Raw genomic sequence first — 27,105 nt, forward strand, 5'->3', positions numbered from 1 at the left:
TGTCGTGTTTCCGCTGCAGCGTATCCTCCCTCTGCAGATTTGCCGTCAACAATAAAACAGAGAAATACACTTCAGAGTGACGAGCCAATGAGCTGGGCTGCCTTCAGCTTAGCACAGTTTGAAGAGTTGCCGTGCTCAGAGTTGAATCACTGAATAGAAAATCATTTTGTCCATCTAATGCAGTTGCCTGGACTAACCCAAAAGAAGAAAAAAAACCCCCGCTGATAATCACGTGTACGAGCAGAGATTTAAACCCTTTGGATTACCTCTGCTTGTCTCACTCTGTTATATAGGTCTGTCTGGCGGGTGCTATCCCCCGCGCAGCTTGGCCTCTCACATTATCTATTTTAATACAACTATTTGCTCCCATTGGACAGAAAGCCAAAGGGGCAGATTAAAGTGGTGTTTATAAGCCCCTCCCCCTCCCTGACTGACATGCACCCAGAACATTATGGTCTCTTTGCATCTGCTGTTAGACGACTTTCAGGCTCCTCCTCTGGTTTGAAGATTGGGGGGGGGGGGGGGGGTTCTTTACACCACGATGCATTTTACATTTACATTGACGCTGTTGTCCAGAGCGACAGCGGAATAGGCCTAACTGGTTAAGTCGACTAAATTAAAAGCAGCAAACGGAAACGGTGGCTGCAGCTTCAGAGAAATGCAATTAGAGAAACATGTTCATTCGACTTGACTTCCAGTTTTCTTTGTAATTTGAGAAACCGATTTAAAACAGAAAAGACAAATATGACAGGTTGTATTTGTCGATTGTTTCTCTTCAAAGACGGACCCTCTCTGGATCTCCCTCCATCTTTCAGACATTTACCATCCTACTTTTCCTTCGGAGAGATAGCTTCAGCGATTGCCAGCCTAAAAAATGTCTCCATTAACTCCTCCTCTGGCAGCCCTCACTGTCTCAAGCACTTCACTTATCTCTGACTCATTAGAACTGACCCGCACTGGATGGAGGTGGTCTTCCACACAACTCGCCTGTGAGGAGACGAGGCGTGACGAGAGGTCCTAACATGAGACGATGAAATTGAAGAGAGAAAAAAGAAAACCTCTCAAGCTGAATTACCCGCTTGACTCTACATCTTAACTCGTGTTCTGCTGTAAGAGAGAGATTCTCAGAGAGAGAATCAGTTCTGGTGTGATCCCTGACTCTCAAACCTCTCATGTACCTTTCTTCAAGTATTAAGGGAGGGACATTTGGAAGACCTTAATCTCAGCTTGTATTGGGCCATTTGTGTACCCCAGAACTTCCACCAGATACGTGTGCATTGTGTTTCTGTTACGGGTCTGTACTCCGTCGTCCGTCAACATCCACAGGCCGCGTTTTCAGAAGCGCAGCCGGTGCAGCACCGCCGGGCAGCAGGAGGCCCGAGAGCAAGGAGTTCCCGGGATAGTTACAGAATCATGCGGGACAGCGCAAGATGGGAGCGTGCCTATGTTCCCACAGCCCTATGTTCCCACATTTCCTTTTTCATAAATTTGTATCAGATTTTATCCCCCTTTCTCCCGATTTGGCAGCCAATTACACCCAACCTATTATCCAGTAGCAATGGACTACAGATGGAATGTAGCTTTTAGCTAAATCTGGTGCTTTGTTTGCTTGGTCTCTTTGTTTATTGCAAACATTTAATGTAAGTGCACATTGTCCTTTTGAATAAACAAACTAAACTAAGTAGCACAGAGGCCTCGCATTGACTAACTTCCGGTCAGATCAGTCGAATGAAGCGCAGCAACTGGACGCAAACCATCGTCTTGTGGGAGGAAAGGGCTTAAATTGAAGGGAAATGTAGGAACACAAGACCTAATTTTGAAAATGTCCTAGAAATGTGGGAACTTAGGGTTTAATTTTGAGAAAAATATTAGAACTGTGGGAACAAAGGGCTGTGGGAACATAGGGCCTAATTTTCAGTGAAAAAAAAATTGAGACAGTGAAATCCTGGTGGGCGCTCCTGCAGGACTATGAGTGAGAGCAGACACAGTGGTATTCCTCTGCATACATAATCCTCCGTCTCTCTTCAGTAAAGAAAGAAAAACATACACTTGTGTGGCTCACTGCCAGACAAAGCTTTATTGTCTGTCTGAGGGGCAACGAGGCCACTTTCTGTCTCAAATCGAACACAAAGTCCTCACAATGGACTTGCAGCTCGGAGATTAAGTGCTTTGGTTATGCAAGAAAAAGTGCTCCTCTCTTGCCAAATATCCCAACAATGGAAAGATTTCAGTCGCACATCCACTGAGAGATTGCTTTCAAGATGATTGGATTGGTTTTTTTTCACAACTGTTTGAAAGCTTTCAGAAAATCTTACATGAAACAATCTCAAAACAAATCATCACACACAGTTAAAGTTTGAATGTAGGCATTTAATAAAACAAGTCATTCACGAAGAAGGGAGCAAACAAACAAAGCTGTCAGTGCTTTTTGAGTGCAGCATTTCCATCTCTGCAAAACAAAGCATTGCTCGGTGTGTAGAGCGTCTGCACCTTTACACACACGGCCAGAGTGCCGTGTTTGAGTGACGCTAATCCCCAGAACTAGATAAAATGATAGAATAAAGCCAGCGCACACAAACGCCCTTGACCTTAATATGTACACGATGACAATGATCAGGTGAGCATTCTCTCTGTCCACGGTGAGAATGATACTGAGGCACATTATTTTTCTGTGTTATGTGAAAAATACAAAAGTGGTTTCTTAAATATAAAAAAGAGAAATCGGAGCATCTTCAGATGCTACAAAGCATGATCCGATGTAACAGGCAGAAATAATACGTTTCAGGGACGATCAGGGATCCAATTTAGACCCGGCTAACTTACTTTTAAGTATGGAGGGGGGAAGGGATCATTCCTACAGAATGTACATAATACTACGCTATCAATCATTTACACTGCTGCATGTTCATTCAAAGATTTACCATAACCTGCAAAAACCTTTAATCTTTGACAAGTATGCTAGTCTGATTTCTAGTCGAAAATATATCATTGTAATCATTCTAGCCACACGTCGAGATAAACATCTTAATTTAAAGGTCCAATCAATAAGATGTGTAGTGAGTGAAGTGATCTTACTATATGATCAGACATTAAGGAAACATGCTATGTTGAAGTGCTGGCTTCTCTGACAACAATGCAGCAGCCAGTATGTCCTCCTTCTAACTTTAGATTCTGGTCCTGAATGCTCTGGATTTGTTTGGACCAGAGAAGGTAGGCGGTTTTAAGGCACCCCCCACACGGCCGTATTGGACGCCCCTCGGTTTGCCAGATATGAGAGCAGTTATCAGGTCAAACCAACAGGTGTTGCAGCGATGGAAGCGGGCAAGAGAAGTGGTTCAGATAGAAGTGATTGTACCCGACCTAAAAAGCCTCTGCATGTTTCTAATAAGCTCCACGAGCAGAAACGTGCTCAAACTAGGATCAATATTGGAGATGCTTTTGAAAAATGGAGAGAGGTTAGAACGCAGAAAGGTTTACAGACCGATGCAGAGCTGGCTAAACACTGAAGCTTCAGTGTCCACCACATGGCAACCTGCGTTAGCATCGACTCTAGAGAGGGGGCGGGGGGAGACAGCTCTCTACAATGTTTAGAATTTGGACTTCAGTACCCATTTTAACCGCTAGGTGTCAGAGTTACATACTGCTCCTTAAAGCTATAAAAAGAACAAAATAAGGCCAGAAATGCTTCTAAAAAGTATAAGATCCGCCAATGGGGCAAGAACATTTGACGAATGTCTTGAATGGAGACATATGGACTAATTTAGATGATACATCTCATTTCAAGATACCCGACAAGTAGAATTTCCTGCCCCCTCGGCCGGTTATTTTTACCTATTACATGCTATTCAGGCTTTTTTTTCTTTATTTCTCAAATATCTTGAAATAAGATGTTTGTCTGGAACTGTCAGATAAATGCGGCTATAATGATTGTAATGAGATATTTAAGATTATAAATCAGACGATTCCTCCTGCTTAGATTTGAGTTTTTGCAGCGTGACAGAGAGCGATGTTCCGTTGCAGCGCAGCATACCAAATAAAACCATAACAATGAGAATTAAAATTTATATGGCCAGTCCATTCTTGCCAGATGTTGTTATTGCAAGTACTTCATAGTCACATTCTCACATGTTAGAGTCTTGCAGCTCGTGCTGAAGTAGCAGTCTTCAGCATGATCCCCTGTGGCAAAGCAGAAATAGCAACCGGAGGGGTCAAGGGGGCAAATGTTTTTAAGCCTTGTCAAAGCAATTGAAGACAAAGAGCTGATCACACTTTTACAGTATGGATAAACAAGCACCTGGTGTGTTTCAACAATGTCGAAAACTTTTGATGAATGTGTGAAACCCCCGAACGGCCTTCGAGTGTAAATCCAAAAATACGTGAAAAGTATTACATGCTACATAGAAAACTCAGCCTGTGCTAGTTCAGTGTTCGTCTGCTTATTCAGTCCAAGAAAGCTCTGCCTACAACCTTTTTACATCTTTCTATTCCAGGATCATGACATATTCATTAGTTAGATAACACAGCAAAGTGGGTGCTGAGATGTAACTTTCCACTCTAAAATTAGAAGAGAACAAACCAGTTCTGATTTGCCTTCCAAAGGGGGCCTCTGAATACAGGTCTCTGTCCTCCAGTGTCCCATCAGGGCTCCACAGTGCAGAGGAGCAATGTCACAGTCACTAAAAGGACCCCTTCCCCCTCTTCCTTGGCTTTAAATAAGTTTCATGGTGAACCGGCCACCGTCACCTCCATCCCCTCCTCCCCCCATGGAAGAACGGGGAACAAAGTCAATGGTCGCCGTATGCTTGATCTGACCTTTGCTCTGGCTCCAGAAGAACATGAAAACAAAACAAATGGCCACCGAGCTGAGGAAGGACAGGAAGCCCATGGTGGTGGCGATGATGAGGGTCTTGGCATCAAACGGGTATGGCTTGGCCATCTGAGCTGAAGAGTTGGCCGCTTGGGTATTTGAAGGCTCGGCCCAGGCCTCTTCTGAGAGGTAGGGGATGGTTCTGTTACGAGGGAGCCCCTTCACATACAGTCCAACAGTCAGGCTGTCATTGCCGGCTGCATTCCCCGCCAGGCACTGATACGTGCCACTGTCCTGAACTTGAGCAAAACGCACTTCTAGAGTTCCATTCAGCAAAACCCTGATTCGTCCTGTTGCCGTAACCACATTTCTATGGGATGAGATCCAGGTGATGGCCGGGGCTGGATCCCCTTCAGCCTTACAGGAAAAGAGAACCGTAGTTCCCTCCTCTACTCTTGCCTCCTGCGGCCTGCGGTCCATGACACGAGCAGGTCGGCAGGTAAACAACCTCGGGAGCTCCTTCTCGGAGAAGTCTCTGAACTCACGCTGCCTCACCGCGTCCGGCGACGAACATGTGGGCTGGTGTCCATCAAAGTTCAAGCGCAATCTGCGTCTGACAACCCAAAGGAGCCTGCAGTCACATGCTAGCGGATTCCCATCCAACCGCAACACCTGCAGGTTCCCCACAGAGTGGAAGACGCTCTCCTCCAAAGTTGTGAGCTGATTGGATGTCACATTAAGCATGCGAAAGTATGCCAGGCCCCTAAAGGCCCCGGGCTCTATTCTCAGCAGGCTCCCACCAGCAAGGTGTAGCTCCTGGAGTCTCAGGAGGTCCCCGAGCAGATGACCTTGGATAACTGTGATGGGGTTGTAGGACAGGTCCAGGAAGCGCAGATACACAAGGTGACGAAGTGCTGAGTAAGGAATAGCACTCAGATTGCAGCTGCTGATGACAAGGGAGGTCAAATTAAGACCGATCAGGCTGTTGCTGGCCACTGTGTCCAAAGCTGGCCAGTTTGCAATCACGAGGCTACGCAGTCGGTGGAGTCGTCGGAAAGCGTTGTTGGACAAGGAAGAAATGGTGAGGCGCAGCATGCGGAGACGCGCCAGATTCTGCAGCTGGGAAAACGCCTCGGTGGGAACGGAGGTCAGGTTACTGCGGTCTATGTTGAGCTCCTGCAGGTTCTGCAGTCCAAAGAAAGCCCTCTGGGAGATGAACACCAAGTCGTTCTCCTCGGCCTCCAGTGTTTGCAGGTTCACCATTTCTCTGAAGGTATAGTCCAAAAATACCAGAATCTCATTCTGACTCAAATCCAGAAAGCGCAGACCGCTCAGGCCGGAAAACACCCCAACCGGGATGATCTTGAGTCGGTTATTCTTAATCCGAAGCGTCCTGAGGCTCTGTAGGCCTTGGAAAGCCTCCACCTCAATCATGGAGATTAGATTATCATTGAGATCCAACTCTTGAAGCTGCTGGAGCCCAGAGAACTGGCGGCGCCCCACAGTCTTAATCTTATTGTGGGATAAATCCAAACGCCTGGCATCACCGGAAAAGCCCTCTGGCACTGAGTTTAAGTGTTTGCCTGAACAGATAACTTCTTTTGTCTCAGGTCGACACACACAGCGTGGAGGACAGCTTCCTGCAGAAACACCCAGTCCCAACTGGAGCAGGATGCTCAACGCCCCCCATCTGACGACTGACTCCACAAACATCTTACCCCCAGCCTGCGAGGAGACACAGACATAAAGATGTTAGTTTAGCAATGATTTACTACAACAACAAAAAAAATTAGAGCTCTAACACAAGCAAAAGAAAAATGTATTTTTAAATATTTATTTTAAAAAATTAAGTAAGCAATTTGTAAAGACTGTGGGATGGTTTTGTCACCACATCACCCCTGCAGGGCGTTTCCAGGCAGCTCAGGGCTGAGTCTAAATCCTCGGGGGGGGGGGGGGGGGGACTGTTTTTACACTCTGTTATTGAGAGACATGCTTCTCACACACACAGATGCCAAAAAACACACACATGAACAAACATGACCTGTGGGCATGCTTTAATAGAGAGATGTCAGAGTGCAGCTGCTACACAGGGAGCTGGCAGAGCTGTTGGGGGTTCAGAGACTTTCTCAAGGGCGCCTGGCAGTGACCTGGAACCTCTCCAGCCACCAAACCAACTTTCATATTTTGGTCCGCATGCGACCCTCCAGTTCACCAACCCAAGTCCTTACAGCACTACTGCCACCCCCGCGTTCTGGGGTGGATTCTTGGACAGAATCCTTTTTGGTTAGTTAAAAGGAGCAGGTGAAGACTCTGTAGTTAGTGACTTCAGAGCACTATAACTAGGCCCTTATTACCTTTATTGGATAGGAAATGTTTTGAGGAGAGAGTGGGGGGGTAACATGCAGCAAAGGATTTCAGATTCGAACCCCCATCTGCTGCAGTGACAACTAGATCCTCCAGGCATGGGGCGCCTGACATACCCTCATTCTATGGCCCCTGATTTTGCTCAAATTGTTTGACATGTAATGCTCATAAAATTCTAAACATTTTGTTTTTCACTTTGAATTTCTAAAGTATGAATGGAGCTCTATAAATTAACTCGTCCTGCCTTTTCTAGCTAAAGTCCAAGGCAAGAAAAGACATCAGTTAGTTTATAATGGCGTCTGGATTTACCGTTTCAGTGTTGGAGTGCAGATTTTCATAACCAGTGGCAGTCAAGGTGGAGTTAGACTTGAGTTAAGTCCTCTGTAGAGTCGTGGATCTGTTAATACCGGGCCATTCGGAGTATCCTGGAGAGCAGAGAGAAAGAGAAGTGAGGTTTAGCAAAATGAAAGAAACTCAAAGATTTAGACTAAGATCCGGGCGCGCACACTCATGCAGCGACCGGCAGTGGGTCTTCTGCGTCCTTTGTCCTGTTTTTTAATAAAGTTTTGAGTGTTTTTCTGCTTGTTTTCCCCTGATTGTCACAGACTAGAGCCTTTATACATTCAACCACTGATCGGCAGCAATTAGTCCGTCCAGTTTGAGACCGAGACAAGGCCGAGTAAAAATGAGACCGAGACCTTCAAAAAGTGGCCTTGAAACTGTGTTGTGTATTGGAGTTGTTGAGTTGAACTTCAGCTTTTGCTCAAATTGAAAAAAAGAAAAGAAAACTGAGATAAGAAGAACCGTGTCCTCAGCTTGGTGTTCAAACTTGTATGTGTTCCTGCTAATGGAAAGCCAAGAAAAAAACCTGATGAATTAAAAACTTTCTGAGCGAGCAGCCCTTCCTGGATTTTAATGATTCATGCTGTACCAGCCGGTCTCATGGAGCGCAGAGATTTGGGTCCCAGAGTGATCCTCAAATGAAGGTTTTTGTATTTCTTCTGCCAACTTCAGGGTAGTGAGACCGACCCTGCTCAGTAGTCTGACAACATGGTCACACTATTTCGGCTGCTTGCAATGCTGCATAACCTGACCTGCAACTTGAAAACCGTAAATGTTTATCTTATCAACCACATTCATGATGAAGATTAAACAGGAGATGATCAAACCTTCTACAAACCTCCAAATGTAAGAATCAACAAAAGGCACATTATTTCCTTTCTTTCATGTCAGACATGTGTCAAAACAAACGACCAGATGACGGCTGATCTTACCGCTCGATTTAAAAACATGTCTGTTAATTCAAGTAAGCGTTATATGTAACCTCTTGTCCAAACACTAACTGTGTTTCTTCTGTTTTAATGATCCAACATGAGGATTACCTGAGTGTAGTTTTTAAAGTGAAATGCCAAAACGGACAAAAACAAGATTCAGGTTTTTCAAAACATGAAAATAAAGTGAATCAAACTTTTTGCAAAATGTGTTTAAAACAACTTAAGACCTTCAACATTGAGCCTGAGAGATGAATCAGAACAGATCATTTTACAAACAAAGAGCTCACAGAGTAAACACCAACACAAGAATGTTAACACCACGAGGAGACCAAAGAGGTGACATATGACAGAACTCCATTATCCTGCCTGCGTCACGGCCTCTAAAGTATTTTTCTCTTCGCTGAATCGTGCAACAGAACGTCTGGCTCACACACTGACTCTTAGAATCAACAACTCCGATCACAGAAGCAGCTAACGGAACACCAAAACACACAAACTGCACTCACACCGAGCACAGTTACAAACCACAGAGTGAAGATCTCAAACCTTCAAATCCCACTCAGCCCGTCATCATGATAACACCGCCTCTGACCTGCAGCCGTGGCTCTCCTTTCCTCTCCACAGGCGGACAGTTTTGCAGAGCGTGGACTCGCCCTCGCCCTCGCTGCAGAGTTGTGGACGGTCCCAGAGCTGCAGCGCCTCTGTCTCATCCCTGCTCTTTATGCACACTGCTCTTATACCGGCTGACTCCCAACACAACACTTTGTGCTCGAAGACTCCCCGGACTCCCGTTAGACCGATATATCACACGCACGCCAGACACACCGGGAGGGGCTTTTAATACAGGATGAACATCAGCCAATTAGAACCCATCATGGGGCAATTTTCTGTTCCACAACTATAGATGATCTCAAACTGTGTGTCAACACTCTTTATGTGTTTCTGAAGAAAGGCAGAATGGTTTACATACATGAGTTTATGTAACATGATCGGGGAGCAAATATGACTCATTTTAACTTTGATATAAATGAATGAAACCTTTACTCCCCCAAGGAGGATTAGTCTCATACATGATTTCATGTTTTCTTGCTCTTGGCCTAACAGATCCATAACGCATCGCGTGATTTGATGAAACGGTTCTAACTTTTGGAGCAACACATTGCAGAAAGTGCAGAAGTGGATTAAGGTCGTTGTTTCCTTCCTTCAGAATGAAAAATGCCCTCGTGAAGAACGTTGAATCGCCCGCTGTCTACTACAATTCTACAATTCACATAGCAGACGCTTTTATCCAAAGCGACGTACATCAGAGAGTAAGTACAACACAAGCAAGGATCTAGAAAAAGGGAACAATGTCAGTAAGAGCAAACGATCAGATTTGAGTCTGATTGGACACACAGGTGCTGACAGGAAGTGACCAGAGGCAAAGCACAACATTGGATCAGAATCAGAATCAGAATCAGGGTTTATTGCCAAGTACATTTACACATACAAGGAATTTGACTTGGTGTATTGGTGCTAAGCAATTAACAGGGAAATAAAGCAGAACTAGCAACAACTTAAATAAGACAGTATAAGAAGCTACTGACGGCAGTTCTTGAGAGCTCTAATATAGGAAACATCTTAAAAGTCGTCGTTGTCAAACAATAACCATGTCTGAGAGGTGATAATAAATACACTTTCCTTTTCTTTCCAGAGCCTCGCTGGCTACGTTCATGCCGGTTGATTCAAGTGAAGTCAATAGAAAAACATTAAATTAAACTGAAGTGAAAGTGTGAATGTTATTGTTCTGATTACCGTTGAGCTGCTCTTTAAGGAATGCAAAACAAATCATTTGTAGAGATCGATCCTCTGCAGCAAATATCTGTTTTCCTCCTCCTTGTCGGTGTCCTGTCTCTGTGTGTGGAACACGGGAGGGGCTCACAATTGAAACTTGCTTGATCCCCCCTGAGCCACCTTGTGAGAGACGCAGCCTGGCAGGTGTGTGATATCTCAGGCACGTGGTCGGTCAGTTGCCGGGCCCTGGCAGCCAATCAGAGATCAGAATCCCTCCTCTTAAAGCAGCCTATGCACACATCATGAAGCTAAAGCCCAGCCAAAGGTCGGGACCCCGGGGTCACAGCCGGGGGGCCGACCCCGTCAGTCAAATTAGAAAGTGGGGGCGTAAATGCATTTGTAATTTGGACGTGTATTTCTCACCCTGTGCGGCGTGAAGTCCCAAGAGTGTCGTGTTGCGGGGTTAATTACGCTAACTATTTTCTATTACGCACGCTGCTCGTGTTTCTAGAAGTGATGCTCTTTCAAATTAGAGGGAAGCCTCGGACCGCTGAGAGCTTCAGGAACTCAAAGCAACAAACAATGTAAATATGAAATAAAGAAATGTCGGGATAAGATGAACGCTCGACATTAAAAACTTTGTGTAACGCTCTTCAAACTGGAATCATTTTGTCCAGGCTGACAAAGGTCCAAAGAAGTTTGAAATCTGGTCTCAGCGTTCGAGTGACCGAGACCTGATTTTCTTTTTAACCCTCAATAAGAATTCAGGTACGTCAGCTTTAAGCAATGTTTTAGTATTCATTAGGAACGTCGATTAAAAAGTCGGATGAACAACTTGCCGACTCAGAACCTGAGATCCAGCCATTTTGATGCCCTAGGCGAGGATTTGGCGCCCCCACCCCTTCTCGAATCCTGTCACCACAACATATGGACAACAGCCATTGGAAACACCATCAACAGTTTAAATTACTTCTCAAACAAAAATATAGAATAAAACAGAGCAGTATATTATAACATCCCTGTTATAACAACGGGCTTCGGCGGCGCCCCTCCAGCATGTGGCGCTCTAGGTTGATCGCCTATATGGCCTATGCCCTGCTGATATCAACCAAGGAGCACCTGAATGCAGCATTTTCTGAACACAACAGAAATCATCACACAGGAAGACACTCTTGTTCATTTCTCTTGCTGTAACTTCTGAAAAAGTCCCCGCTGTTATTTAACCGTTGCATAATTCTGTTTGGTAACTGATTGATTTGATTTACTTACATATCTGGTTGGGTAGATTCTGATTGACTCTCCTGAAGCGGCCTGCAGAGAACCTTTATCCACTCGTCTAAAGCCCGCAGCAGCCGACTCTTACCTAATCAACCCTCAGGAAGCCAAACCCACTCGGATGTAACCTCTCTGCAGACAATGCTTTGGCAGAGTCCAGCCGTCCTTTGGGTGAACTCCCCAGCATTTCTTTATTCCCTGAAATAATTCATCTGTGTGACTGAGCTCCGTTTGCTCTCTCTCCTCCGTCATCAGACAAAACCCCTCATCAAAGCTCTCGGGTCTTATCGCCTTCCATCAATCTTTGGACAGTTGTCACCCCCGCGTTAAAATTAGGACTTTCTTCACCGGCTGCTCACAGCTGCAGAGTTAGTCGTGACTTAGCACGGCACTGTTGCCTTTATGTTTCCCTGAGTGTGAAGATAATGAAGGGATTACGTTTATCAGACGACGAGTTAAATTACAAAACGATCAAACAAACCATCAGAGCCTCAGGATAGTCAAAAAGCATGTATGACGTTAAAGATGAGAGTCTTACTAGAAAACCTGAATGTAAATAAAAGCTCTTAAAACCTCAATCCAAACTAGAGATGTTGCTATAGCGACTAATTTTCCTGTCAAGTAAACAGAAATTGAATTTCAGTAGTTTCAATACGTCTGAAGATTAAAAAAAAAAAAAAACACTGAGAAAAAAGTGCACAATTTATTTCAACACAGTCAGAACCAGTTTGCAGAGTGCATTACTCTGCATGTTTACTCGCTAACATTAGCATCGCAAGCCATCCGTCCTCCCTGCAGAATTTGATCAACAAAAAACGGCCCGTTTGCAAACACGTAGAAATGGATTGTCTGGAAAATTCATGAATGGTCTTTTTCTATATTGTAATATTTTTCAATATATTTTTTCCCTTGGTGCATCTGTTTTGTAACAAAAGCCTCTTTGACATGTCCTCTACTCTTCTTACTCGTTTTAGTTTGGAGCATTCTAAAAGATTCTTTAAACCGTCCCCCTTGATCCCCACTTGTTGACCAGGTGTGATGTCATCATTGCCACTGTTGGACACGCCCCTCACCTCCATGGCGGTGCTCATTGGGTCTGGCCAACAAACGTAACCAGCCCACCTTTGCATGCGCCTTATTGACTTATATGTATGTGGATGTATTTGATTGGTTGTCTTTACCTTTTTGATTTTTTTTTAACTGTTCTCCCCTATTTGAATGATGTTTGCAGTCTGTCTCTTGACACCCTGATGAAGCCCACATGTGTCATCTTCTCAAACGGAAAATTTTTTATCACTGAGGAGGAAAGTCACCTGCATGTTGAGTGTTTGGTGATGATTCTGCACGCCGGGAAGTCTCACATTTAAAGTGTTCATGTGTTGCACCATGAGCATTTCTGCTTCGACAAATGGCTGCAGCGACACTTTCTCATTATCTGGCTGCAACAAAGCCAAAGGCAAAGAAGAGGCAATGACTCTCAGATGACTTGAACTCTTTTCCTGCTATGACTATATTACAGGTTTCTCTCTCTGAGCTTTCAGGTGTGAAATGATCCGCTCCAAAGCTTCCTGTTACTTTTGGGACCTGCAGTAAAATGTGACAGATGGCAAACAAATCCAGAGACAAACATTTTAGTGGAAAACTTCCTTTGCAACAGGTGCAGGAGACGGAAACAGGACTCCACACATGGGCAGCAGGCTGGCAGACTTTGTTTCATTTTGAGTTCATCGCAGTACCAGGCGGCCCGTGTGACAGCGAATGCACAGTCGTTCCCCGGCTGGGTTTTCTGACACTTGTCAGAGAGCTATTTTGAGCGTGTCACAGTGAGAAAGACAAGAGCCCGGCTCAAATCCCCAATTAAAGCGACTGGAACAGAACAACAGCGAGGGGATCACAGAGCGTGAGCGTGTGTCTTTCTGTGTGGCTGTGTGTGCTCTGAAGTGTGTTTCAGTGCAGTTGTGTGTTAGTGTGTTTCTTTTTTTTTTTTTTTTATGAGCTTCTGGCACCTGCTGCAGCGTGACGGCCCCTGAGACCTCCTGCATGCAAGCAGCAAATATTAAAAGGTTTGCTGGCAGAGCAGCTGTCGGGCACATCGCTGGAAAACAAAGGACTCCCGGTCTTTCCCCTGCGGGTGTGTCGGGGGAAAGGGCTTGTAAACAAGATCATGTCAGGAGCCGACGCCAGGTCCAACAAAATGTTTGAAATGCAAGCGGAGAGAACACGACAAACTTTTCCCAGAACAAGTATCAGTTATAGACACAGGAGGTAAATAAAGTCGATGGCATCAGCCCCATTCTCAGACTCAAATGATGTGATGAAAGAGAGACAGCTAAGGCTAACGAGCCTGCTAACATTAGCCAGAACTCTTTTTGTTGCAGAGCGTACAAACACCAGAGACTGTAAAACACATGGACGTAGTCTCACTGACGTCACCCGTTGGTTACTGAAGATGTGCTATGAAGCCAAACGATGGCAGCCATTTATACCATACACATAGTTGATTAAAGGAGGAGTCAGTAGAAATGTAAACACAACATTCAAAGTTGGCCTCTCCTCCTGGGCTCATCACGACCACATGGCACAGTCTCTGCAGGACGTACTTTGGCATTTACTGCTTTTACCTACACTGCGAGCTAACACAAGCTAGCACGAGCTAACCGCCGGGGTTTGTCACCTGCCGTGAATCAGAGCAGCACCTGGGGGAGTTTCTGCCTCGTCAAGTCGTTCCTTTCTCAGAAAAAAAGTGGATCTGGAGGAAATGACCAACCCTACCTTTAAGTTCTGTTTCAATAATCGTTTCCTGTATTTTTGTAAATGACCGAATATGAAATATCAAACTGATAATATTGTGACATTTTCAAACAGCGTTCAGCTTCGATCTGATGATTTTCTGAGCTGAACGGAGCCGCCGCGGTGGACAGGTGAAAGATGAGCATCTGTTGTTCTCACATAATCCCGTTCTTGGTGGAGCAATCTAATCTTCATGGAATTCACGTCTACGTTACATAACTCAGGCGCTCATTATATAAAAACATTTAATGGACCTTTGTAAAGGTCGGGTAAATGCAGACTGATGAACCCTAAGATCACAGAAGAAGAAGAGAGAGTTTGTTTGTTTGGCTGCACAGTGGAGCTCGCCATGTGGGGGCGGAGATAGAGACAGCGTGTGTCTGTGACAAACAGGATTATATTAATTGTTTGCTTCTGTGCCGTAACACTCAAACACATTTATTCCAATCATCGTGCTGGTTTCCGCTCGTTCTCTTTAAAGCCCCTGGAAACCCAAATCCACAAAAAGCATCTGTTATTTATTTATTTACATCGACTTCTCTAAACGTGTTAGAGATGATTTGTGAGGTTTTTCACGTTAAAGTTTCTGCAAGTCTTCGGAGGTTGGTCGTAAAGTGGGCGGAGTTATGTCTGAGACTGATTATGTTATTGATTTCAAACCAATCATAAAATATACAGAATGTTCGACCCAATCAAGTGCAAAAAAAACATCTCTGCTCCAGCCTCCTCCTCAGTCTGCCTTCATGAGTCTGAGCTGGCTCCTCACTGCGTCACCTCATCTTCTGACTCCTCAAAGCGCTTTTACTCCGCAGGTCACACCTTCACATTCACACACTGATGGTAGAGTCCGTCAGTATTAACTCATCCATTCATACACATTCACACTCCGCCGACGAAGCAGCGGGAACAACTCAGGGTTAAGTGTCTTGCTCAAGGACACATCAGACTGCAGGCTGCAGGAGCTGGGGATCGAACCCCCGACCTTCCGTTTGAGAGACGACCGACTTTCCCACATATCCACAGCCGCCGCTCAGCTAACCAAATACTGCCTGTAATTTATTTGTTTATCTATCTGATCTGTCGCTCTGATCTCTTTCCATCTCTGTCTCTCTCTCCCTCGTCTCTTTGCTCCTTCATGCCCGTGTGTCCACGTCCCTGGCTGCACATCGTCCGGTGAATCTGACGGCTTGACATGCCGTAGCAGAACTACCAGCTTTCCTTTAGCCTCAACAGAAAAAGTGACCCTCATACCCGCATCCAGGACGCTCTTTTCACCACTAAAATCTCACCAATACTGAACTTCAGGGATGTTTACATACAGGGCTGCCCCTGGCTGAAACGGGGCCCTGAGCAGTATTTACCCCCCAACACACACACACACACACACACACACACACACACACACACACACACACACACACACACACACACACACACACACACACACACACACACACACACAACCCACCCGGCCTGTCTTACAAGACTGTCTTTTTAACTTAAACTCACAATGTGCAATCAAAACAATAGCAAGAGATGGCGTCGAGGCTGGCGGGGAATCATCAGCTGAGGAGAGTAATCGTGCTTTAAAGGAAATATATAGAGAGAGGGGCTCCGATGTGTTTTCATGATGTGGTGGAAGTGGGTCACAGTGACGGCTCCTCGCTCTCGTGTCAGGCTGTGCGGCGGTTTAAAGCACTCCGCTGTTACTCCTCATTCTGACGAGGAGGAGAGAGTTAAGTCTCCGTGCGACGTCACCCAAAGTGCAGCGTCTGCAATATTAATAATAGCACAAATAAATGAGAGGAGGGAATTAGTCTCAGCGCTGCGCCTATGTGATGTGACAAATTAGGTCGTCTCAGATAACAGCCGCGATGCGTCCATCAGAGGGATGAGGGGAGGTTACGCTTTAAAGGCGATCTGAGCGGTGGGAGGAGCAGGACTCTGAACCTGACACGGGTCAAACTACAGCAGAGAGACAGACGCATAGACTTCAACTGCAATTAAGTCATGAAATGTGGGACATCACTCTGCTGCTGCTCAGCCGCTGTTAGCAAATACACATAAAATTAAATTATTTTAACAACAGACGTTATGGATAATTCAGCCATAGTAATATCTGCAAACTTATTAAACTGGTAGAAGTATTTTTAATGCACTTTTGGGTCTAAAAATGTATTTCAGGCCTTAAAGGAGCAGTACATAACTCTGACACCTAGTGTTTAAAATGGGTCGACCAGGTCTTGGATTTAAAAAGGAGGAGAAGAAATCGAGGAAATTAAACTGGCAGGAAAATAAAAAATAAGGCTGTTATGTGGGACGAGTGAATAGTTTTGAAGTATAATTGGCACCTTGTGCTCAAAAACTTTTGTCAGGTGTGTTGAATTGAAGCCAAAAAGGGATTTTTCCTTGGCTGGCTGTACGAGTTTTTCAGATCTGCAGGTTAGGAGGAAATGAGTTAAGCCAGAGAGGAAAAGAAATCTCTATTGTGATTTTCACAGAAAAACGATCACCTCGGTAATCTCCCCTCTCTGGTGTGCAGGTGGAGCTTTTCCTCTTTGGCACACTTACAGACCTGCATGATAATCTGATGCTGCTGATGCACAATCCCACCTGGTTTCCATCTGAGCCTGAGCGAGGGAAAGAGGCAAAAAAAAAAAAAAAAAACGAAAGCCAGTGTTGTGCATGTGTGGGAGGAGATTGGCGGATTCCTGTCGCGGGGCAGGTCGCAGACTTGATTTCTGCAGCTGTCAGAGCGCCTGCATACGTCATGTTTAGCTTTTGAGGTCTGCATCACTTCTGTTTGCTAAATTATCCACACTGTCCCAAAGTGCATCAGTTAAACTTTAATCTCAAAGTTTGAATGTTCTATGTGCCTCTACCTCGCAGACACTTAGCAGTTCTCCATCACAGCGCTCCGTCCTCTCGTGGGACCTTTACCGCCTGCGGGTTACACGTTAATGTTTTTTCCGCCTCTTATGAGAGCAAAGATGGCGTCTTACAGGAAGTGACTTCATCAGATCAACATCATGACAGAGTTCTCTGTGCAGGGCTTCATGCTACATTACCAGTTAACTCTGCAGGTTCTGTTTCAACGCATTCAGGTCTTACCTCCTTCAGTTTAATATACGATGACTCTGCTGGTGAGGAATCAGTCTGCAGCTTCTTATTGAGTAACAAACAAACTTCAGAACTAAGAAACAAAGTCGGCGAGTATAACGGTGCCAGCATCACTAAGCGCTCCCTCTCTTATACAATAAAGGTTGAGGAAATTATTCTTTGGTGGAAGCTGGAGTGGAAACCAAACCCAATCGTCCTCCATATTTGTTTTTCTTCTGAAGTCTAGTGAGTTGATCAAATCAGTTGTCAACAGACTGTCGTCATAGAAACAGGATGGACATGCAGCTCCCGAGCTCACAGGTAGCACTTTTCTGCCTGGAATAAACGCCAGGTGGACACGGGGGCCTAAGGCTGAATCTAAAACGTTCGATCCAAACGTAAACCTTCATGTCTCCAGATCAGACAACAATATTAGATAGCTGCCGGGGTCAGAGGTCAACCAGCATCTCTTGTATTCTGCAGGCTAAAAGTACACTTTTTCTTCTATGGAGTGTGATGTTTCTAAAGGCAGTAAGAAAAAGAAACCCTCTGAACCGCAGACGACTTAAGTTTACTGATCCAGTGTGGCTGAAAATTGCCAATTTGCCTTAAAGGGGAGGTGTGCTCTGCAGACCGTTACTAACGTCTCCATTAGTGGAGCAGCTGGAGGCTAAACGGACGACCAGCAGAGACTCTGACAATCAGCAGTCCTGTTGCTCTGCTGCTGTTGTGTTCATATGATCAGTACAGCGGATCCTGCATTCTTCAGACCCTTTTAACGGAGGAATGTGTGACCTTTTTGATCCAGTAGGTGTCGCCCTTGAGCATCAGCCTGAAACCAAAACAAACTGCTGTTTGGCCACGCCTCCTCCATCCTGCAGCCTCTGCAACCCCCCTCCCCTCGTGTTTGATAAATGCACCATAATTAACCACTAAGTGCAAGTGGAGGAAAAATTGTCCTTGACTCAAGCTGCAATCACCTGTGTCCTGCATTGTTGTGTTAGCATGCTAATGTTAGCGCTCTTTAGTTAGCTCGTAGCTTCACATTTCACAGAATGAGCGTGATCTAAAAACTCTTACTAACATCCAAATAATCATTGAGTATGTTCTTCTTCTTCTCTCTAGTCCTTGACTAAAACAGCTTTTATACACAAGGGGAGGAGCCGGCCGTCCCGTCCATGTAAACACGGCTCTGACAACAACACAGCCAGCGGGACTCGAGCTTCTCACTCATTGTAGACAGTCATGACTCAGAGACACATTTACACAGGATGGACTTGATTTATGATATATGTATGTGTGACATGTCGCACATTCTTACTTTAATGGATCAGGAAAATCTATCTCAAAAAACATCTTCTAACCTTGTTCAGAGAGAGGAAGACACAGGGTTACTCGTATGAAACACTTTGACACCAATGGTTTTGAAGATTTTCCCAAATGAACGCTGGTGATTGTAGTTTTAGAGTCAGGTGCTTTCACAGCAGGGAAAAGAAGCATGTGAGGATGAATGCTACAGTACAAGCACCTGGACCAGGCAGCAAAAAAAGAGTCCTGTCATCTGATTGCAAAACTGTGACATCATCATATCAATTAATTTGAATTATTCCTTCGACAATTCGTCAGCAGAGCTGTGTCGAGGACTGGGTCTCCTCTCCAGGGACCTTTCCTCTCGCCCTTTGCATGCTAACTGCGCTCCAGGCTTCAGTCATTTAATGCATTCTTTCTAAGACTATAATCGTACCATCTGTATTTCTGAGCGTTGCATCCTAACAGTACAATCCAGCATCATCTCTCTTATTCCTGACCGCTCAGCGTTTCTCACAATGACTGTTTGTGAAGTTGTTCGTCCTGTCTCAAGGAGCCTCTTCAGTTAGAAGCTGTTGACACTCTGAAGCTCTGACCCCTTCTTTAAACCGAGCCGCTAAACGTTTTTCTCCATTGAAGCCTTTCTCCGGGTTCAGCAGGTATACTTAACCTCACGCTGCCCTGCCCTTAAGCCCCGGGTTAGAACTGCTGACGCATGGGAACCAATAAGAGCAGCACCTAAAGGAAATCAATCTTCATCAGCTTCAATGTGAAGGACGAAGGTAAAAGACATCACATACACACTGAGTGACGGACGGACAGGTAATCCATGTGGGGGGGAAACAACAACAACAACAAACATCGGCGAGCATCCTCAGGCTTTTAGATGTGCGGTGCGACTGTTCCCGAAGCCTCCGCATTCTCCCAAACCTGTCATTCCCAACCTGTCCACCAGGGGCCCCCACAGTTCCCAGTCATTTTTTTCAAACTGTTCTGCCCTGCCTGACCTCGTTCAATCATGAAGCGTTTGTGCTACCTGCCGATAATCCCCTATAAATCTCAAGTGTCCCTTACCACAGCTCTCAGTATTGTTTCCCTCTGTGTTCTTGCCTGTTTGGTTTCAGGCGGCGACTTTTCTGTGACATTTTTCTCGCCCGAGCCTTTCTTGCCTGTGAACTAGTAGCCACGCTGTAAGGCTGTTCATTAAGCCTTGATTCGTCTAATGTTCCCTCGATTCAAACAGCTCAGCCTCTGCTGTGTTTGCATTTTGCATTCCTCTCCCCTCTGAGATTCAAGATTCAAGATTTTTATTTGTCACATGCTTATACAGATGTGCAGTGAAAAGTAAAGACTTTTCCGCAAGGCCATGCAATAAACACTCAAATGACTAAAACACATAAATACAGTAATATAGAAATATAATGTAAAATTAAAAAAAGAAATATTACAAAATATGGAATAATGTAAACAGTGTAAAGTGTCCAGGGTGTCAAAGTGCAATGTGCAGATTGGCTGAGTTGCCTCTGAGCGAGAACAATGTCGTGTAACAAGTCGTCAAACGATGGCTGCTTTTCATCACACTCATTTAGCCTTCCTCCAGTCCTCCTCCCTCAACTGACAAGGAAATCGTTTTCCTGTCGACGATGAATCTTCCAGTTTCTTAACTAGACGAGGAAGGAGGAGACGAGGACGGAGGAGAAAAGAAGCTCCTGGGGATGGGAGTCTTTCAACCAAAGACGCAACATGATTAGAAAAATGCCGCACCAACAAAGTGCTCTTCTCTTTTTTGTTTCACTCGGTTTGTACTCACAGCGCTGACCTGCAGAAAACGGAAGCATCCAATAAAAAGGATGGACACAAACTGAGGAGGACACAGGCATGTTAAAGGACACATGGCATGAAAGAAAAGACGCTACATGAAAGAAACCCTGGAATAAAAAGGACACCTCTTTCAAGGCCAAACAACACGAGTCTTCTGCAGACACGAGCCTCGGGGCCACTGACATTCAACTCTCCATTCATGCCCGGCAACATTTCTGCGGTCCCAGTGAACATCTGATCCTTCTATTCATCTGCAAAGAGACCGTGTGGCCTGATGAGCGCTGCTGTGTACTCTGGGTTCGATAAAGCATCACAGAATCTGCCATCAAAAGATGTCCTCATGAGCCAACCCTCAAAAAGCAGAACAACAACCCAACGCAGGAAACCTTCATGAGGCATGTCTCCTCGTCTAAAGAATGAATGCTCCTGATATGAGCGTTAATCTCGTGGCTGTTGAGACTGAAACGTGGTGGGTAGCTGTGCAGATGCATTGCTCCAGGTGTAGATACATATTCTCCCTCAGAAATCTTTTGGCTATAAGAAGGATATTAATGCACTGCAGTTGGAAAGAAATCAAATCTGCAGTGAGAGACTCTGCCAGTTTTCTCATTTTCTACTAATGGGACGCTGAATATGCAAACAGCATGAAGCTTTTTGGAAGGCAGATATTTCTGAAGCCTCAGTGATCTAAAGGCGTCAGATTCATGATCCTGGAAAACATTCAGACAGGAAGTATCAATTAAAAGGTGTGAAGTGAAATCTCTTCACACACTAAACTAGGGTAGGGGAGGGGTCGCCTTGTTTTTAAGTTAACTCAAACAACTAATGTCGGCCTCATCCCCAATTTCCACATAGTCTGTGTGCGCCACAGTTTTGCTCTCTCGGACGGCGTTCGCCCCCTGACCCACTGGATCCTTTTCTGGAACGTTCACAGGAGGACTACAAGATCACATGAGAACTACAAGATTACATGAGAACTACAAGATCACGGGAGAACTACAAGATCACAGGAGAACTACAAGATCACAAGAGAATTACAAGATCACAGGAGAACTACAAGATCACGGGAGAACTACAAGATCACAGGAGAACTACAAGATCACAGGAGAATTACAAGATCACAGGAGAACTACAAGATCACAAGAGAATTACAAGATCACAGGAGAACTACAAGATCACGGGAGAACTACAAGATCACAGGAGAACTACAAGATCACAAGAGAATTACAAGATCACAGGAGAACTACAAGATCACAAGAGAACTACAAGATCACAGGAGAACTACAAGATCACAAAGAACTACAAGATCACATGAGAACTACAAGATCACAAGAGAACTACAAGATCACAGGAGAACTACAAGATCACAAGAGAACTACAAGATCACAAGAGAACTACAAGATCACAGGAGAACTACAAGATCACAAAGAACTACAAGATCACAAGAGAACTACAAGATCACATGAGAACTACAAGATTACATGAGAACTACAAGATCACGGGAGAAGTACAAGATCACAGGAGAACTACAAGATCACAGGAGAACTACAAGATCACAAAGAACTACAAGATCACAAGAGAACTACAAGATCACATGAGAACTACAAGATCACGGGAGAAGTACAAGATCACAGGAGAACTACAAGATCACAGGAGAACTACAAGATCACAGGAGAACTACAAGATCACAAGAGAACTACAAGATCACAAGAGAACTACAAGATCACAGGAGAACTACAAGATCACAGGAGAGCTGAGGATGGAAGTAGAATATGTGAAAAATTTGGGGGTTACACCTTACCACATTTCAAATTATCTCAAAGTGACAGACAAACTTCAAAAGCCAGAATATAATCATGAGAGTTTGTCTAGAGTTGGGACTCTCCCGTGATCTCGATCTCAGCTAGTTTGTAGTAAGGTGGTCATGAAACTCAATCTGAGCTGTTCTAAGAAATGTGTAATTTTAAGAGAACCAGCCACCAGATTTTAACTGGCGCCCCATGAATGACCTTTAATCACTCTACCTGTGTGTATGATTTTGTCCAGCCTCAGAGCTGCGACAACGCAACGTCATTATTTCTGCCAGTTTGACTTCCTGTTTCTGAAAGTCTAACTAAATGTTGCATGATTATTATTCCTAACTTGAACTCCAAGGCTCGAAAGTTTGTCGTGAAAACATGTTCCAGTCAGAACGATGCGTGTAAATACAGTGATAAACATGCTGCACCGCACAAACAAAGAACCAACAGACAAACTCGTTAAAGACTTGTCTTGTACTTCCGCGCCTGAGGCGATCAATCGAGGTCTGGAGCGGCTGCCCAATATAACAGTGCAGATAAATCATCCTCTAACAAGGAGGCCGACATACTTCCTGTGCATGAAATGCCCTCTTGATTAAATTGCCCATTTGGCAGATTCCCAAGCGTCAAATCCTTGGTTCTCCCTTGGTGGTGATGTGCTCCTCCTGAGCCACACTGCAGCTGATGTGACGCGTGTCCTCATTATGACAAGAGGAGAGAGATGCTGCACGCTCTCCGTTCACCCCTGAGCCCCCACTCCAACGCTGATCCTGGATTTCACCTGACTGCGGAGGGAGATTATAACCAAATCCAACACGGAGAGTCATCAGTGGAAATGAAGTGTTGACGTAAAGACGATTGGTCAGAGTCAATCAGTGTGTGTACGAGAACAGTGAAGTCGAGCTGCGGTTACAGCTCCATTAGACCGGCTTGTCCCAGTTTACAGCAACAAGGGAGAATCTGTTCTTTGACAGAAGTATGACACCTGGACAGTAGGGGGCGATATGCTGCTTTCAGCTAGTCACTAATGGACCTTCTTCCTGTTGAGTTAGCAAGCAGGTTTTATGTCAAATGGTGAAAACATGAACAACTCTACAGCTCTCTCTCTGCGCAAGCAGGGGCGGAGCCAAGGGTTGACCAGGGGCGCCCGAAGTCCTGGACTATGATTGGCTGTTTGCCTTGTCAGAGACGGGTCTATTTCGGCTGTTTTACAACAGGCTGCTGGTATCTTCCTTTGAATCTCAATGTCGCCCATTTCATTTGGTTAGTATTTTAAACAGTGACTTTGGACGTAAGGAGCCGGAGGGAATGTGTGTCTTTGAGTCTTTGAAGAGACTTTTAGATATTGGTTTTGTTCCCTGTCTCATGTTTTGTACCGTCTGAGATCCAAACGGCTCAACTTTTCATCTGATTGGTTAGAAAATATCAGAAATCTGGGTCGTGATTTCTCATGAGGAGTTGGTGGAGGGTGCTGAGACTCGACCAGATGAGAATCTAAATGTTGCCTCTTTATTGTGGAGAGAGAGAGGTCCGTTTATTAATGTGAATGTTTGGGGTCCTCATGCTTCCAGCCACCCCTGCAGTGGCCCGGGTCAGCCACCCTCAGTCAAAATAAAACAAAACATACAGACTCCTGATCACATTTTCCATCCCTTTATCAACATGACGTCAGAACAGGCACCGAGTGAACAACAAATCATCTTCAGAGAGACAAAGCAATATGTTGTTTGTCTTTATTCCCGCGTGATCTTGTACTTCTCCTGTGATCTTGTGAACCCATGAGTACAGATTCCTCACACCCAGTGGGGCAGGGCGCACCGTCAGACGGCGCAAAACTGACAGAACGCAGCGCGCACAGACTCTGTGGAAATAAGTAGTAAGGTGGTCAAAGTCTTCCATATGTTGGCACTTTTCCAATAACGCATGTTTTTAAAGGACTCAATCTGTTATTGTTATGATCAAACGTGACTGTGCAGAAGGTTACCCACGTCCTGCAGTTTTTTGTTATTCATCACTCCGTATTCACTTACAGCCCACACGCATTAACAACGCCCCCCCCCCTTCTGCACCCATCACTGACCTCAGACCCTTGTCCTTCCTGTCAATCAAACTACACCTCAGTGAAGAATCACAGCGGAGAAGACGACTGATGACCCCTCACCTCGGTTCCTCTGGACCGCTCATCATCACTGAGGTCTCAGGAGGGGTAATCTGGAACCATCCCCTCTTTCTCAGTACAGAAAACTATTTAGGGGCGCTGGTAGTCTAGTGGTTGGTGCCCCATCACCATGTACAGAGGCTCTAAGCGGGCGGCCCGGGTTCAAACCTGACCTGTGGCTCCTTTCCCGCATGTTATCCCACTCTCTCTCTCTCTCTCTCTCTATCCACTGTCCTGCCTCTTATTAGAGTTAGGGGTTTGGGTTAGGGGGCACAAAAAGCCCTAAAATAAATCTATTTCATAAGACGGGTGCGTGAGAGAGGATTGAGTCTGTAGAAAAAAAACTGCGGGCAAACTCCTGCAAACTGTTTGCACATTGATTCTGTGAGACAGCCTGCAGGAGTTTGCCTGCAATGTTTACTAATAACAAGCAAGAGAAGACCCACTATCAGGTGCATAGGACTGCTGTTTCTGTTGCCGTGGTAACCAACAGGTATCAATGTTGTCTCAGTCTTACTAGAATCACATCGAAGTTTAAAATTCTGGTTCTGTGACAACCCTGAAAACACAGGCAAGCCTCTCTCCGTCCCCCGGGGAAGGCAGACGAGGCTGCAGTTAGAGGAGTCTGTAATCCTGCAGTGAAAACACGCTCCAGCTCCAGCTCTTTTTAGGTTTATGGAACAAACTACTCTGAGGATTACTGTTGCACAGGAGCACCGACGAGCTTCCCCCAAAAAACATCAGGCAGAGGCAGACTGAGTGACACACAACCAGCAGAGCTAGGGGCTGAATGATTAAGTAGCAGAGGCTTATTTTTCTAGGTTTTCTGAGATTTAATGAAAATACACTGAATGGAATTATCAATGTAGGTCAGTATTAAAAATCAACAACAGACACAACACAAGTGAATGTTATGATAGCAGCTCTTCAGAGAGTTGGTTTCCACTGAAGAAACTTGATTTTTTTTTTTATTAAATTGAACTATTTCCTCTACTGCAATGAAACACCTGAATGTCAACCTGGTCCACACGAAGAACAAACAACATCTCAAGGCTGAAAAAACGAAACCAGGCAACAACAAAAACATCAGAAAACTTCACTTCAGACACCAAACACGAGTTAAATCATTACTCTTTGCACCCTAAAGCATCCTGTCCACCCGCTCCTCCTTGATGTAGCCACATGAAAGCCTTTTTTGGGAACAAACTAAAAACTATTTCGGATTTGAGTAATAATAGGATCCATTATTTATGTAGAAAATGAAAGCACAAGTTGATCAAAAGATGCGTAAAACGGCCATAGCGCACATTCGGAACACTTTACGCACCCGTGGGAAAATTGAGATTGAGTGATTAAAAATGAGGAATATGTAAGAGGGAAAAAAAAACCGCGACGAACCAATAGAGAGCCATGAAAAACATGTTTAATCTGTTTGAGAACTATGTGGTTTTCTACTCTCGGTAAACATCCGAGTAAAGTCCTCTTACTTCAGGCTGCAGTAAATGATTCCGGAACATTTAAGCTATTTCATCAAAGTGATGAAAACCTTAAAAAAATAGTCTGGTGGTTCTTTGTGTTGATCGTAAATTGCAGGAACTCACCTTTGAAAGCTTTCAGTGAAGAAACGATCGCACCCAAACTCGCGCCTCTTCATCGCTCATCGTCCGTCTCCAGCTGAAAAGCGTGTTCATCTCTCTGCATGACACTTTCCCCTCTCCTTCCTCTTCTTCCTCTTCCTCTTCTTATATCTACATTCAAACACACTTTCCCAACATCTGTCGCAGCGGAGACGCGCAGTCTGCTTCGCCCTCCTTCTTCATTAATTTCCCTTCCCGCATGCCAAACCCCTCGGGGAGTTTCGTGATAATTGCGCTTCTAAAATAATTGAGGTCGCCTCTGACTCTCCCCGTGATGCTGCTGCTGCTGTGGAGACGCTGCTGCTCGCGCTCTGACCGCGGATCGTCTGCGCCCTCCGCGTCTCCATCCCGGACTGAAGTCACACAGATTTAAAGCTGGATCTGCGCCATGAGTCGGACCAGTAATGCTTAAATCCCTGCAGAGTTACGAGAAGTGAAACGAATCAGGAGTCTATTATGATCTGATAAGATTCACGACGTAAACTCTGAAAACAGAACCCTCTGTCCTTAGAAAACATCAAAAGATTAAAAACATTCTGTAATTCGGATTGTTTTCATCTTTAAACTGTTACTCTTCCAACTGAGAGCACTGATGTGAGAATATTTGACATTTAGAGTAAGCATAAACAAGTGGAACAAGTTAATTTCACAGTTTTTTTAGTGATGCAGCTCGACTGTAAATACAAACATCTGCTCATCTCTGCAGAGTGTTTTCAGTAACCTAAATTAAAGGGTTGTTGTTGCATGATCAAAGTCACCTGAACAGAAATGTGAACAGTTTTTCTGCATCAAGATCTCAGAACATGCAACGTGATGTTAATGTTTTTATCTTTTTACTACCTGACACGGTTGGAAAACAAGGGAGTGTGGACCCAAGTGCAGAATTAACTAACTATTTATTTTAACAAAAAGGCAAACAAAAACTCACTTCAGAAAGTACAACAAAAAACACAGGGATCAAAAACAGGGAGCCACAGAGGCGCACGAGCAAAAACAGACA

The 27,105-nt window shown here is 44.8% G+C and overlaps 1 protein-coding gene across 5 annotated transcripts in view; it reads right to left on the reverse strand.

The window, feature by feature from the left end:
- Positions 1 to 26,441, reverse strand: part of lingo4b (leucine rich repeat and Ig domain containing 4b) — an 83,567-nt gene extending 57,126 nt beyond the window's left edge. Inside the window, exons 1-3 of one of the 5 annotated variants that reach the window (XR_009674842.1) lie at positions 26,070 to 26,441; positions 7,481 to 7,596; positions 3,299 to 6,532 (exon numbers count right to left, since the gene is read on the reverse strand). Coding sequence is in view for 1 of the 5 variants with exons in the window: in XM_061049784.1 (XP_060905767.1) it covers positions 4,709 to 6,520 (1,812 nt within the window). In the remaining 4 variants the exon portion in view is untranslated. Of the gene's footprint in view, positions 1 to 2,778; positions 6,533 to 7,480; positions 7,597 to 9,037; positions 9,184 to 10,239; positions 10,396 to 26,069 lie in introns of those variants that run through there. The other 4 variants (XR_009674843.1, XR_009674844.1, XR_009674845.1 and 1 more) reach the window with 4 other exon arrangements.
- Positions 26,442 to 27,105: the final 664 nt, after the last annotated feature.

This window comes from Labrus mixtus, chromosome 11 (genome assembly GCF_963584025.1).
Source record: "Labrus mixtus chromosome 11, fLabMix1.1, whole genome shotgun sequence".
Lineage (NCBI taxonomy): Eukaryota > Metazoa > Chordata > Actinopteri > Labriformes > Labridae > Labrus > Labrus mixtus.